Below are 16,153 nucleotides of genomic sequence, written 5' to 3'. Positions count from 1 at the left end.
TAACGTAATTGTGCTTCCGCAGTTTTATGTCAATATTTTATTGGTTAAAATGTATCGACAAAATGACGCTTATTAACTTCAAAAAACTTATATTGATGATTGTAAGATAATTGTAATGAAACGGGATTTTTGTTAAGGTATCCAACTGCGTTCTGATCGTCAATTTTGAAGAAATTTTTCAAAAAAAATTTATTACTTTAATTTAAAGCTTATAACTTTAGCTTCTAAAAACTATTCTTGTTTTGTCTCTTCGGTGTCTTCTTCAGTGATTTCGCAGTTATTGCATTTTTTGTTTTACACCATGAACCGGAAGTTGCTGTTTAAATGGCCGGAAGTTGATATTTAAGGGACACAGACTGCTCTAACAAGAATATTTTATTTGAATACTGTTGGCGATATTCAAAAGATGATTTTGAAATATATGTATTATTATTATGTGCTCGGAAGCAAGATTACTTTCGAAATTTCAGTATCATATTTGGCAAAATTTCCGTTTGTCTTTACATTTTGATTTGATTACACTCTGATTTCGCGTGCTTGCTGTTATTCAGTATTATTTTTTTTATCTCATTCTGCTTTGTTATTTTAACATTGTGATAAAAATATTTTCACTTTGTTATTGTAAACGTCGTAATGGGTCGGCGTGGAACTTTTCGTTCTAAAAAACGACGATTTGCTGGAAACAGATATACTGTGAAAGATTCTGCCAGTGAATTGAAACTAGGAAACAATAAAACATTTTCTGAAAATTATAATGGAACTAATAATGCTGCTATTAATGAAGCTGGTAATAGAATATTCTATGTTGAAATTCTAAAATCTGTGTTTTCTGCATTATCCTGTCCAGTGTGTTTCGAAACTCAAAACAATGAGAGTTTTAATAACGTATCGTACCAAAACAAGTGTTTCTTGAGTTGGCAACATTGTGTCTTGGTTCCTATATAGGAGTAATACAGTTTAATAATGGATTTTGGGTATGTTAAAAATATTAGCAAAATTTAATATGAAACATGGACAATATACTGTCATGGGATATAACTGTATTGATAAAAGTCGGATTGTCGATTCAAAACGGCATTCTTTACATTCCGCAAAAATCACAAGAAAAAAATTAAAAGCTCTTTAAAGAAAAAATCTTCTAAAATAGAGTTAACAGAAGGTGTAATATACAAAACAGGGCAGTTTTAGCAATATAATATATCAATTTCTAATATATTTTCTAAAGATAAAACTTTAAATTTGTTTTTTGAAAAACTTGTTTTCGTCAACATTTCTAATACGAAAAACACCGTAACTTAAAATATTACTACAATTTTATGATACTTCCCACAAATATTCTATAGAATGTTGGGAATTAAATGGACTGAAAGTTTAGGTTTATATACATATTTAAGATTTTTGCAGACAATTTTGTAAAGGAAGAGAGAAAAATTTCTCGAAAAATAGTTAGTGTGTGTACTCAAACAGGCACATTTAATAGACATTTTGCTTTATGACTTCAATTTTAGTCCATTTTATTCCTTATGCTTTAATAAATATAAGTGAAAAAAATAAAAGTAAAATATTGATAAATAATTTTGAAGAAACTAATCTCGTGATACTGAAATTTGAATACATTTTTGATCCAAAATGTGAGAAAAAAGTAAAAATTACATTTTAATAATATGTTTATAAATTGTTTTTATCATTTTAGGTAGTATTCTGCTAATTAACACCAAAAAATGAGTTTATTTGTACACGTTTTCAAAATTAGGTTATCGAACGTAGTCGGATACCTTAAAGAGTCACAATAAAGCTATAGGGATGGTGCAATGAAATATCCATTGTGATAAATTAGAGCAATAAAAAGGCCTGCCTCTGTTCTAGCAAAGATTCGAAGCTTTAGTATGAAATAGAACTCAATGCTGCTGTGCTAAAAAGTCGCTAGCCATGCCAAATGTTTGTATCGTTCAGCGACATCTTCTTTACCAGAAGCTGCCCTGTATAAAAAATAGGTAAAAAACCGTAAAAAAAAATGCAAAGTAAAGAAGAGTTTCATTCTCTACCTCAACGCTTCTTAAACTGTGGGTTGTTTGCGATTTTGCGATCTCTGGAGTAGCAAAGCGATTGTTTTTTTTTTTTTAATTTGGTTGGCTTGTGTTATTACGGCAAAGCTTCGAGGCTATCTGCTTAAGGGAAGGTATGACTTCGTGGAGGACTTTCTAAGGGAAACTCGCTTGTATACACGTTACACATGGAGAAACACACGAAAACACCCATGCAGCCAGCCCCGTTCGCGGGTTTCAAAACTCCGACTGAAATACCAGTTTCAGCGACTTATCAATTTGCTGCTGCTGGGATCGAAATATTGAGATGACGAAAATTTAATTGATACACGAATTAAAACACAATATTAATTATTATACCCTTATTACTTTTCATTTAATTTATTACTTATTCTGTACGGACACTTATAAAATAGTAATGCTCGTCAAGCTGACAAGTAAATTATAATTGCAAATTGAAAAATGACACTAAGTGTTGCATTACTATTTCAGCATGTAAGTTATTTCAGAATTCAAAATATGCCACAAACGTTCAATGCATATTGTCCTGCCCGCACAACTGTGCCGAGGAAAATGTCAACATCACTGAAAATATATGCTACCTTTCCCGTATAGTGACACTGCCTTTCCCATATAGTTGTATCTGTCTCTTCGCGAAAAGCGTGTAAACGGCAAGAACAATACAATGTCGTGTTTTACAGTTTTTCTGGATTAAGGTATTTATTTGAATAATTATTATGAGAGATGTTATTTTATTTATATATTTGAATAGAAGTATTTTTTACCCTTGGTTAAATGGCTTAACGTAGCATAGGTAATGATGCAGATGGTTATGCTACAAAGCCTCTTCAAGCAGGATCTAATAACAAGAAGGAGGCATTTAAGAGGCGAAAAATAAAATATGGTGACATAGTTCTCAGTTAATATTTTTGTCAATAACTGTGACGGTAATGAGCGGTCTCTTAGTTTAATTTGAAATAAGTTTAGATATGTAGAGCAGGAAACCACCAAAATTAAAAAGGCAAATTTTATCCAAGTATAAAACATAAGACACTACATACAGTTAAAAAAACAAATTTTTTCAATTAAAATTAGAGTTTCTATGCCAAAACAAGCAATTCGGTCAGCGGACAAAACAGCAGATTTTTCGAAGCACAGAACTGAAAGTTTACTTTTGGTCCTACTTGACAAAAAGACACTGAAGGTGCAGAAACGGATTTAATTCACTATTCTACTAATAGCGTTCAAATGTAAACAAATTGCTGTTTCATTAGGCTTAGTGGCATTTAAACAATTTTTAAATTGTTGATAATTCTACAACTATTGCATGCAGATTAACTAAAGGCCTAAAAAACCTTAACAGGAACTTAAGAACAACATAATTCAATCACTTTTAAAGCAAAAAATGCACAATTTACCAACATATAAGAATAAAACGACTGAGCTCACCTTGTGGGTGACAGAGTATATATATATATATGTGTGTGTGTGTACTTTAGGTGCGGCCGATTGCAACCAAAAGAGAGAGGTGCATAACTACATATTATAGTATTATAGCACTAGCATATAGAAAATTTCAACGTTCTGAGCTACTTTTTTTTTTTAGTTATGAGAGATACATACATACGTACGTACGTACTGATGTTACCAAAAAAAATCTCTTCTGAACCCATTTTAAATCTATTTTTCAATCCGTTTTGGGAAGAAAGGTCCTTTTTTTCTGTCCGTACCATGGACCTTATGAGAAATAGACTAACCCAAATGGATTTTCTTTCTCGTCTGACGTGTTCCCTGCTGTCACCTTGATCACATCCGGAGGAGTAGGGACGGCTTGCAGAAATTTAACAGTGGTTGCCTATTGCAGCGTGTATAATTGTCAAGAAAAAGCTGGTTGTAGCGCCTCATTTCACAAATTAGAATTTTTAGATATTTTTATTTTTGAAACTGAGATTGAGTTTTAAAAATTTAGCATATTTATCAAGCATAATTAGCGTTCCAAATAATTATAAAGCTATTGCATGCTTTCAGGGCTGGATATTTTTTTAGCTTTTCCTATGCTTTAAGGAAATTTGTAACTTCTTCTTATAGAAAATAATATTTTAAATCTGAACTAATAGAAAATTTCAAACAAGCAATTTTTATGCTTTTTATTGGTATAAATAAGTAAAAAATACTAAAATATTTAAAAACGAATTTTTGAAAGTTTTGTTTAAAAATCTAAATTATGCTGCTTTTAATTTTAATTTATTTAGCTCGAAGCGGCATTTTGCTCTGTTTCACTATAAATGTCCGTGTCTCCTTGCAAATTGTTGTTACCAAATATTATCGCCCTATATTATACTTAAAGAAATTAAATAATGAAGAATCTGCATGAATACATGTATGTTTCTCGCACTGTGACAAAAACGACGGTATCTAGAGCCATCAAATTCTAAATAATGTAATCCTCCACCCGAACATGGGCATCTGGACGGCCGAATTTCGAATTTGGTTTAATTTATTTTATACTTTGTAAAAGTTTAACCAATTTTTGATTAAAAAACTCAACGAGTTCAAAGCGAGCAATCGTAACACTGTACGGAAAATAACATTTTTATCTCCAGTGCGGAAATTCTAAAGATATGCTGTTTTCAAATGCTTGTGGTTTACGGGCGAAGAACATGATATTCAATAAATATAGGTAACTCACAAAACTTTAAAAAAGGTTCCTTTTGGGCGTAATATAAAATTTGAATGCTTCTCGATTTTATTTTGTCTTTTTTTTTTCTTCATTACATTCAGAAAATTTTATGCTCCGAATATTATAAATTACTAAAATAAATAATCCACTTTAATGTTAATAATTTAGTGATGAATAAAATAAATAATCGTTTTGTAATGTTATTATAGTTTTAAAAATCACTGCCTGAAAACATTCATTAATTTTTTTTTTTAAATTATCAGATCTTGTTTAATTTTACCTTATTTATTTCAAAGCATCACGTACTATCAATCTTATTTAATTTTACTTACTTTTTACGCAAAATTATGTTCATAAATTTTGTGTTTAGAGTTTTTACCGTTTTACCAAAATAAAGATGTTTGTACAAGAATTACGCGTGAAAAAAAATGCGCGAAATACATTAAAAAGTGCTTTAATAAGATATATTAAATCCTATTTGAAAAAAAACTGTGACTTTCATAATCTCATCACTATACAAAGTATCACATTTAATAATTAAAAACAGTTATGTGATACAAACGACATAGGTTTCAGTGTTAAAGTAAACCAGATCGTCCCTACTCTTTCTTGTGGACATGTCGGTGACGCGCGCCCCGCCCACTGGGTTAGCCTATCTCTTATAAAGTCCATGGTCCGTACCTGCTGATGTCACGCAAACACGTCGTTTAAAGGGATTCGAGAGCAGTCACAATGGATATTTTCGTTGTAATATGATATCCGAAATGTTTCGCAATTACAGTCCTTCCTTTGCTTCGTACAAAGAAGTCAAAATACAAATTGCAGAAACGTTAGGTTAATTGAAAAAGACGGAGAGATGAAAAATTAGCAACCGCCTTCGCCGGGAATCGAACCACGGACCTCTGGATACCGGCCCAACGTGCAGAATCACTATACCACGAAGGCACGCTAGGAAAGCGGGAGAAATGCCTTATATACTCCCCTTTTTAAAGGGCGACTGGAGTTTTTAGGGGATCCAGTCGCCGAATCCTGGGTGTGGATAGTCATCATCCACAACCCTTTTAGTTCGGGCGCCATTGTAGAGACATTAGGTTAATTGGGAAAGCCGGAGAGATGAAAAATTAGCAACCGCCTTCGCCTGGAATCGAACCACGTACCTCTGGATAGCAGTCCAGTGTGCTGAACCACTACACGACGAAGGCACGCTAGGAAAGCGGGAGAAATACCTTATAAAATAAATTACTTTTTTCATGCATTTTAATCTAGGTTCCTTAAAAGTGCTTTGGGAGTTTTTTATTTTAATTATGTTACATTTACTTTTGCTTAATTTGTACTGAAGCATATGTCTGTTATTTTCCTTAAGCTTTGTCTTGCAATCGATTTGGGGGGAAAATCCTGAAATTAAAAACGTTTAGTGCTGAACTCTCGTATTATGTCGGAGTAGTATTTCCGTATGTTGAAGAGACTGATGCACGGAAATTTTATGGTTTTCTCGATACCTAAACATGAGCCAACTTCCTTTGTAACTTTATGCACGAAGACATTTTTTCTCATACTCAGGTAGCACTAGACTCCTTTATCGGTAAAAATTCCACAAAGATGTTCTGTAACATTTTAAATGTTTTAAATGAAAGTGAAAATAATGTTTCATACAATGACCTGAAGAGTAAAAGCCAGGCTTGTTAAATAATTGCAATCTTCTTTTATAAGAACTGTTTTTAACAGTTATAAATATTCTGTTTTAGAGATGGCATCATTTGTTCTTGAAATTATAAGTGATGATTACTTTTTCAACTTAAGTTATAAACTGTAATGAAAACTTGTACTTATTTCTTTTTTTAGAAGGAGCCCAAAGCCAAAGAAAGAAAGCTGTCGATTCGACGTTCATTCGTTTTGGACGCAGCTCTTCAGCTGAGGGTGTGGTTGACCGAGATTCTTCGGATGACGTCCCTCCATCCTCAGCCGTTCTTTCTAAATCACTTTCCGAAATGCAGCATAGCGGAGACGATCGACTTGTTGACTCTTCCTCAGAGTTACAGGACAACAACAAGGCCAGTGTTGAGGTGCCCAGGCGATTTATCGTGAACCACAATGGCTGCCGAGTAAGCAGCAGTCAAGAAATTGTCAGAGCCTTGATGAACGATCGTAACTGCATTCGAGCGTTCCAGAAAGTGAAGCGTGAGAACGTGAATGATACCTTCATAAGATTCGGTAAGCGCGAGGCACCCCCTGAGAAAGAATTTGAACCTTTAAATTCGAACGATGGCACGTAAACTTCGATATACGAGGGCGGGAGGCACAAATGACATGATACCACCAGACATCTAGATTCTCCCTCTTAAGTTCCATTTTCGATCATTTTGAAGGAACTTTTTTATTGTAGAATGACATTCATTTTTAGTTTGCAGGGAGGAGGTTGAGGCAGAAATCGATACTGAGGTTTTGTTTTCTTATTGTACCTGGTTCACTAATCGCTATTCTCGCTTCGTGCAATTGCTCAATAATAGCATATATTTTATAGACTCTTCTTGTCTTTTATTCACCACTAATCATATAATTATGTATAAATTTGTGTATATATGTAGCATGTATATTTAATATATTATATTAATTGAGATTGCTAATTATTTTGTGTCAGATAAATGTCAGCGCGTTGTATTTAATTTTCTAAGAATGCTATGAAAATATTTAAACACGTTACTTAATCAACTTATGATACTTAGAGAACTGAGTTTTCGGGAATTTAATGAATACTGCTTAATTCTGAAGCATTAATAGCCCTTTGTTGTCTGCATGCTTTTTTAATTTTTTTTTAAAGTTTTACTTGATTTAGTTTACCAAAAAAAGCGTATCTTTAATTCGTAGTCTTAATCTGAATAATAATTACTTGTGGGTATTTTTATTAGATAACTAAGTAGCATTAGTTTTAATTATCTGAATAATTAACTTATTTCAAATTAACTTTAATTGAAATTTAATGTGTTCCGTTTGCATTTACTTTCAATATTGATATGCTTCATCTTGAGTTCGCATGAAACTGCTAAGGTAGGACTGAAGTTTACTTATGATTAAATATTAATTTTAAAAAAATGCGAATATATTTAATAAATAGTGAAATGGTATGAATATCATTCTCTTCTGAAAGTTCTTTTAAACATATATTGAAGACAGAAATTTGAAAATTTGAACTGTTAAATAAATATTTTGCCAGTTAAAAATTCAGAAGTATTTAATATATCTTCTATTTGAAATAGATAAATTTTGTTCAAGTGAAATCATATCAATTTAAAAAATACAAAAATAATAACATATTCCATTTTTGCGCACTTAAATAACTATAATGTGCATTTAATTGTGTAATTTTAATTCAAAAATAAAAGTAATAATATATATATAATATATTCATAATAATCATAACTTGTATATAATTAATATTCCCTTTTCGAATAATCAATAAATATTTAAATTTGCTGAAAGTTGTCCTTTTCATGAATATTTTGCATGAAGAAATTATAAAATTCCTTATAAATGTTCTTTGAGTCGAAATTTACATGAATACAAAATATGCGTGTTCTAGTAATCTTACGAAAGTTTAGCATAAAATTCAGTAAGATATGTAAATATGTGTAATATATAAAAATCATAGCATTTTAGCATTTTTCTGTTAGAAATGTTTTGACATTGTAATTAATCTTTTTCATTCTTTCATTACCGGAAATTATTAAATGAGATATTAACATAGAAAAATGCAGAAATTATGTTTAAGAAATTTTCTCATGTAGCAAAAAGCATTTTCTAATGTTTTTTTCTCATTATTACACATTTTTCTCCTTTTTAGAATACTTCTGTTCATAGCGACTCCATTGTTTTCTTCATATGTAAATTATTTCATTATTTTACGTAATCTTCATTATTTATAACGTATTGATATTAGCTTAAGATAATTTTTGTGTATATATGATTTATTTTACTCTTGGCTTATAAAACTGTATGCGCTTTTTTGTTTGATATGTACTTTAAAATTAAAAATTAAAACAAGTATGGTATATTTGCTAATATCATCAAATATGTATATATTTTCTTATTAAAAACTTTATCTTAAAACCACTATTTCATGAGTTTAACTATAAGTCCTAATTTACTTTTGTACAATAATTGCAAATGATATTTGAAATGAGCATTTATGGAATATTATTAACATTATTTTGGAAATAATCTTTCCAGATTAAAATTAACTCCAAAAGTATAAACTAAATAGAATATTTAAATATATTCTTGTTTGAAATTTTGAAAATAAATTATTTACTTAACTCTCAAATTTTTGAATTGAATATTTCTAATTTTATCAAAATTTCAAAATATATGTAAAGTGTTACTTAAAAGCTTCTGTTCTGTTTAAACTTAATTTTATGTAATTTTCTCAAATGAGCGAATATCTGCTGGTGAACCAGGTACCTTCAAGCGTTCATCTCGTCTTAGGTGTTCAGTTACTTTTAGAATGGTGTGATTTGATTTTTATCAAAATTGTTATGACTCGACCCTTGGAGTCATCGCCGCACCGAATCTTAAGAAGTAATCACGTGAAAGAGGAGTTGATCTCCTCTGTAAAAAGAGAAGAATTTGTTTTGAAAATATATATAATATTTATAAAGAACGCAGAGCGTTCTCTGATAACTTATGAATTATACATGAAATGAATAAAAATAATTCAATGATTTATTTAAGTTATTTTTTTATTTACTTCTTTATTTATGAACTGTTTCTTTCAACACTGTAACAAATTACTAAAACGAAAAGAAACTTTCAATAAACACTACACAAAGTAAATCAGAAATGAATTTTATCAACAAATTTTAAGTACTAGATAAATGAATTGATTATTGCCTAAAATAAAAGGCAAAGCATATTATCAGTTTCTTCTATGAATTGTAAATTTCACATACTACTATATACACTTTGCATTTTATATTTATTCTTTTAATTTTCTTCATTAAAAACACAAGCGATTCCCTATGTACCACAAAGTATCACATGGGGCTCACAGAAGTAAATATTAAAAAATATAAAAAATAAACAGTAAAAAGTAAAAATAAAAATATAGAAAGATAACTACAGTACAAAGTCTTTAATCCGGACTCGTCGGGACTTCGGCGATTCCGGATTAGGGGTTTTTCCGGATTATAGATCCTCAATTTAAATCTGGTAAGATGGCATGCAGAAATTATAAAATTAAAAATATGAAACCGTAATTTATGAAATAAAGAGCAACTATGATCTAAAGGGTATTAAAATTTAAAAAAAGCGCTTAATATTTATTTGTTTACTTTATTAACCATTTCTGTCAATGTAAGTTGTTTAAGTTGCTTCGTTTTATGTGCTAATACTTTCTCTTTAATTCTATAAATAAACATAATACAGTTACAAATTTCCGCTGTTCAAGTCCTGTAATTGCTATGTGCCGAGAATACCGAGTAACTTGTCAATCGAATTTCTTTCGTTTTCACTAACCTCTGTGTCACTTTCATCATGCCTTTATCCATTTTTTGCAGCCATTCCACTTTTTGTTTGAGGGACATCGAAACATGCTTTCGCTTTGTAGATCCTTTGGCAGCTCCAAAATCGGAAACTCTTTTTAACATAATCGAAAGTTCAAGCTAACTTTTTATAAAATTGCTCTAACAGTCTGCAAAAAATAAAATAAGCCGGATCCAATTAGAAGATTAAGGAACAACGCAATCTGCAACATTAGCTGAAACAGATAATTAGATAGTTTTAGCCTAGCTTATACCGTCCGTTACACATTAACGCTACGCATGCGCAAAAATTTTGTAGCTTTGAGGTCCGGATTATAGATCATTCCGGATTATGGACGTCCGAATTAAAGACTTTGTACTGTATAATTTACTTAAACAATCAGAGGCCTTCTCTTAGAAACAAAGTGAAGGAAATCAAGGTAATATTTTTAAATTCCACTTTTAAGATCTTTGTTTTATAGATTCATTAGGATTTTTGAAGTAGGAATCACGAAAACTGAGCAACGCTCTCGACAGGACTCGAGCCTGAAGCTCTCGAATACGCGCCGAGTGTGCTACCGTTACACCATGAAGACATGCAGAAAGGGGAGGGAAAATACCTTATATAAGCCCGCTTTTTAAAGGGCGGATTAAAATAGATAGCGCTACACCACGAAGGCATGCAGAAAGAAGGTAGAAAATACCTTATAGTTTCACCGTCAAATTTGGAACACAGAAGAAGCACATATTCAAAATTTTCCTCGTCATCGACATTTCAGTCTCAAAAATCTCTAGATAATAGCATAAAATCTGCTCAGATAACTTCCAAAGTTTCCTTGACCAGTAAGGAATTGGGTCATTTTATAGTGTGGAAAAAAATCATGACATGACAGTCTCATTTCGATGGAAAGGGAAAATCAATTATTTAAGTTTCCTTTACATGAACTAATGTATTAATGATTCCACAACTCCACAATCCTTTCAATCATGAACTTTTTATAAAAGGACGTTGACAAAAATGTTAGTTTCGTGCTTGGTGGCATTCTTTGCAAGAAAAATAGGCTCGTTCATTCGCAACAACACCCATATGTTCACGAACAAATGCAAAAGCAACATATATGTTTTAGCCTTTTAAGTTTTTAAGTTTTTTTTAATCTCGCCAATTAAGTTATTAGAAAAAGAAATACATTTTAGGATCTTCAATAGTTGAAAGAGAATCGGTGCAAATGAGATTGTCTGAAATAGCACTATTTTGTTCAGTGATCCAGTTGATGATGAAGTTTAAACACAAAAGTTCAGCTATAAAAACCGAACATTCATTTCTAATTCTAAATTGAAAGTGATCGAATTCAAGACCATTTCTGAAGACAACAAATGCTAAACCAACTCTGCCATCAATTTTACTACCATCAGTATAAAAAGTTACAGGGAAATCGTCTGCGATTTTATTGCTAAATTAAAAAAACATTAACAGGATTTCTTTCTTAGAGATGGAGGCAAAACACAGTCAAAATCAGAGACAGAAGATGCAGAGAGATTTTCCCTAAAGGCAATATTATGAAGAATGGCAATGTCGATTGGAAGAAAACAAGACTGAATATTCATTTTGAAACAAATATGCTACTTTACTTCTTGTAGAATTAGTTCGTGATTGTGCAAAAATATCAAAAATAATGTAATATAAGATGAAATGAAATTCTGCACGGGAAGAATGTTTCAATATTAAAAAGCTGCAGTGCCTTAGGTGCTTAAAAATTGCGTTTCGATATTGAAAAATTATATTCTACAGGTGTAATTTCATTCAAAATTTTGTAATATTTTAACGCGGTCATATTATTTATTTTGTATTACATTTGTAGCAATGCGCTTCCCATTGTAATATTTCTTTTATAGAAGTTAACATTTCAACACATTAGAAATATGTTAATAATAAAGCTAACAAGAAATAATTAATTTTAAACCCAAATTGCTTTACCAGAGCTGTTTTAATTTTCGAATTTTTCCTTCGTGAGAAATCTCGCCAAATGAGAACAATGAAATGTTAAATTTTTTTTTTGTAGCACATTTGTTTTCTCAAAACAGTCGCATTATGCTGTAAACGATAATTTTTAATGGACGCATATTATAGAATATAAATATTTTTCAGAATTTACGTTAAATGGCTAGCATTTTTCGTATTTGCTTTTACTTAAAAAACTGCGTATGTTCTCTTAATATATCCATAACATGAGCTGAAGGGATATGAGCTTGATATTTTTGTTCACAGTAAGTGTCAATAAGCAATGTGAGTTTGAAAACTGTATTGGGAATATATATATAAATATGAGAGCTGTTTCAAATTAGTTGATTGAACGAATATTTCGGATGGTATGAAAAGGATGCTGAGAGCAATTATTTGTCTAATCACAACATAGAAGGAATTAAAAGAAAACAATAAAATTAACATTTCAACATACATTACAGTTTAAAAATAAATTTAGGATCTTTCTAGTTAAAATTCTTTATTCGTTCTTTCTTTGTTATATTAAAAGCAAAATCAGAATTTTTTTATATTTAAATTATCGCATCTAATTTCAATTAATTGCACTAGTTTAAAGTTTTATACATCACGTGTGTTACTTCGCTTTAATTTTGGGACAATACTTCAGTTTGAATATTAACAAAAATTAGCTTTTATTTTTCCAATCTACAGCTTGACGTGCGGTTCCAATCTGTCAGCCGTTGATAACACCAGTCCCGGAACCCTGCCGCTTGCAGATTTCTGCGTTTGTTGTGCTCGCTCTATCTACCAACTGCATAGCCATTAATCTTGTGTTCCACTTCTATTGAAATGCAAAAGTAATGTACACAAAAACGAATAAGATAATCTGAAGTGTTTCAGATTTTAAATTACGTCCAAAAGGCGTTTTTTTAACATTTTGTACGTTAACTTTATTTATTAAATATCACGTTCTTCGCACTCAAACCGTAAAATTCAGTTCAATAGCAAATCGCAAATTAATTTTAAACTGAGCATATCTTTAGAATTTCCGATACACAGTCTCGCGCGCTGGAGATAATATTTTTTTTTTTTTTTTTTTTTTCTGTACAACGTTGCCATTGCTCGCTTGCCTTGAGTTTATTAATCAAAAATTCGTTAAAGTTTTACGAAATATGAAATCGATAATAAAAAAAATTCCAGATTTCAAATTTGGGCTTCCAAATGCCCATATTTGCAGTAGGATTACGTCATTCAAAATTGGATAACTTTAGCTACCGTTGTTTTATCACAATGCGAGAAACAGACATACATTTATGCAGGTCCTTCATTATTTAATTTCTTCAAATATAATACAGGGCGATAGTATTTGTGGCAACAGTTTGAAAAGTGAAACGGACATTCAGAGTCATTCGACGCAAAATCTCAAAACGAAAACAATAGTCCCTCAGGGATCAAGCCCCTTTGGACTAACAACAGGCGCATTTCCGCAAATAATGCGTAAATTCCCAGGCACTTTCCTGTAGGGGTCACTATCAGGCATTCCTTCAGATATGTATAGATTAAGTCTACATATAGCAGTTTTAACCGGTTACAGCCGAAAACATCGCAGACGAAAATGTCGCGGAGAAAACAACGCAAGGCGAAAACGTCGTGCTACAAAACATCGTGGGAGAAAACATCGCAAAGAGAAAACATCGCAGTTCTAAAACATCGTGGTACAAAACATCGTCGTCGAAAATAAAGCGGTTCAAAAACTTCGCAGTTTAAAAACATCGTCGTCGAAAATATCGTAGGAAAAAATAATGTATCTACAAATTATCGCATGACGATAACATCGCAAACATGCTTTTTTCAGGCTTTAATAACTATACATGGATATTCCCGTAATGATTTGTGAGCACAAGATGGAAAGAAGGATAATTTTTACTTTCATATTTTTTATTAATCAATAAATTTTTGCTGAGAAAATAAAAAAAGAAACTTAAGCATAGAAAATTAATGCAACTTATTGCACTTAATAGAATTTTAAACCGACATAGTTAACTAACAAAGGCCATTAATAAATCATTTTTTGTAAAGTTTTCACTGATAATTTTTCATGAAAAGTATAATCTATAAGTTGCATTTAGTTTTCTATGCTTAAGTTTCCTTCTTACTTTTTCAGCAAAAATTTATTAGTTAATAAAAAAATGTGAAAGTAAAAATTATCCTTCTTTACATCTTGCGCTCACAAATCATTATGGGAATATCTATTTACAATTATTAAAACCTGAAAAAAGCATATCCGCGATGTTATCGTCATGCGATGATTTGTAGATACTTTATTTTTTACCACGATATTTTCGACGACGATGTTTTTAAACTGCGAAGTTTTTGAACTGCTTTATTTCGACGACGATATTTTTACCGCGATGTTTTAGAACTGCGATGTTTTCTCTTTGCGATGTTTTCTCCCACGATGTTTTGTAGCACTACGTTTTCGTATTGCGTTGTTTTCTCCGCGACGTTTTCGTCCGCGATGTTTTTGCCGCGATGTTATCGGCGGACACCGTTTTAACCCTTGATTGGATTATTTTGTTTTTATGCATTTTTATGACGATTGGTGACGCTGTTTCAAGCAATTTTGTTTCATTGTTGAATGAAAATGCCTGAAAAAATGTTTGGTAGCGTATTGCTCTTTCTATTCGTCAGAAACCTGAAATGGTCCCTATACTGAAGAACAAGCTTAAAATTGCTATTACCGCATAACGGGGTAGGCGGGCAGACTGTACGAGATTTAGTATTAGAGAATTAAGAAATTAAGTGGTTTGCGTACGCATCTGATTCGTCCTCGAAAATTAAAAAAAAAAAAAAAATGTGAAACATTTACCTATATGGATTTGAATAAAACCTTGCTGAAGCGCCTTAGGCATATGAAAATGGTATAAACGAAATTATTTGTGCAGATTTATTCATTATTAAATTATTTGCAAAAGATTTCTTTTTAAGTAAAATTAAGATTTGAAGATGAATTCATTGTACTGTTACTTACGCGGTTCAAAAATCATTATGGCATTTGAGAGCTTAAAGTGCAAAATGCACGTCTAAGTCACTATGAGAATATGGTAAAGAAATTTTGGAGTTTTAATGATGTAATTGTAGCCAAACAATTGCTTCCACAGAAAATATACGGGATGACACACAAAAAAGTTTTATACTTATATTTTGTTAATTATACATTTATTTATCATCGAACATTTACAAAATGAATGCATAGTTAACTTATAAGGTATTTTCTCTCTCCTTTCTGCCTGCCTTCATGGTGTAACGATTAGCAGACTCGGCGCATATTTCAGAGGTTCAGGTCGGAGCCCAGCGAGGGCATCGCACATTTTTCACGTCTCCTGCTTCAGAATAACCTAATGATTCTACAAACTCCCTTGAACATTGAAAGTGAGAACCTTATTTGTGCTGCATTTGCACTGTGAATATCACATCTTTCTAAAATCTCATAAAAAGAAATCGCTTGGATTAATATCCGGGCTACACGATATCACTGTCTTTCACTTTCGTAACGTTTCAGGAGACTAGTGTGACATTATAGTTGTACAAAAGATCTCAATCAAGAAATCAAGAAAATCATATTCTGGATATGGGCAGGCTCATCTTGCATGAATCACTAAGTCTGTAAAGAGAGATCGGTCGCCATTTTCAGATGTGCGGACACTTTATGGCTGCCGTTGAATCGTCTCTAACATAAAGCTTTTGACTGATGCAATCTGTGGACTCTTCCTGCAGTCCCTTATCAAGGTATTCCTGCGAAGCACTGTATGTTATGTCTCCTCTAACCGGGGTTATTTCAGGTGCCTGTAATAGCGAGATATAATTACTGAAGAAACAGGCATATTAAAAGTATCAAAGTATCTGTGGACGGTCTTTCAAGAGCTCATCTTGT

The 16,153-nt window shown here is 31.6% G+C and overlaps 1 protein-coding gene across 6 annotated transcripts in view; it reads left to right on the top strand.

Annotated features, from left to right (window-relative positions):
• The window catches only part of LOC118185262 (uncharacterized), a 170,939-nt gene extending 161,495 nt beyond the window's left edge, over nt 1–9,444 (top strand). For all 6 annotated transcript variants that reach the window (XM_085825086.1, XM_085825083.1, XM_085825088.1 and 3 more), the window contains exon 3: nt 6,568–9,444. In XM_085825086.1, coding sequence (XP_085681212.1) covers nt 6,568–6,998 — 431 coding nt within the window. In that variant the 3' untranslated portion in view covers nt 6,999–9,444. The remainder of the gene's footprint in view (nt 1–6,567) is intronic.
• The last annotated feature ends 6,709 nt before the right edge of the window (nt 9,445–16,153 follow it).

Source organism: Stegodyphus dumicola, chromosome 10, assembly GCF_044657685.1.
Source record: "Stegodyphus dumicola isolate Sdum_Otavi_A_Nest chromosome 10, ASM4465768v1".
Lineage (NCBI taxonomy): Eukaryota > Metazoa > Arthropoda > Arachnida > Araneae > Eresidae > Stegodyphus > Stegodyphus dumicola.
Note: the sequence above shows the minus strand (reverse complement) of the source record. Positions and strands in the feature narration are given on the sequence as shown.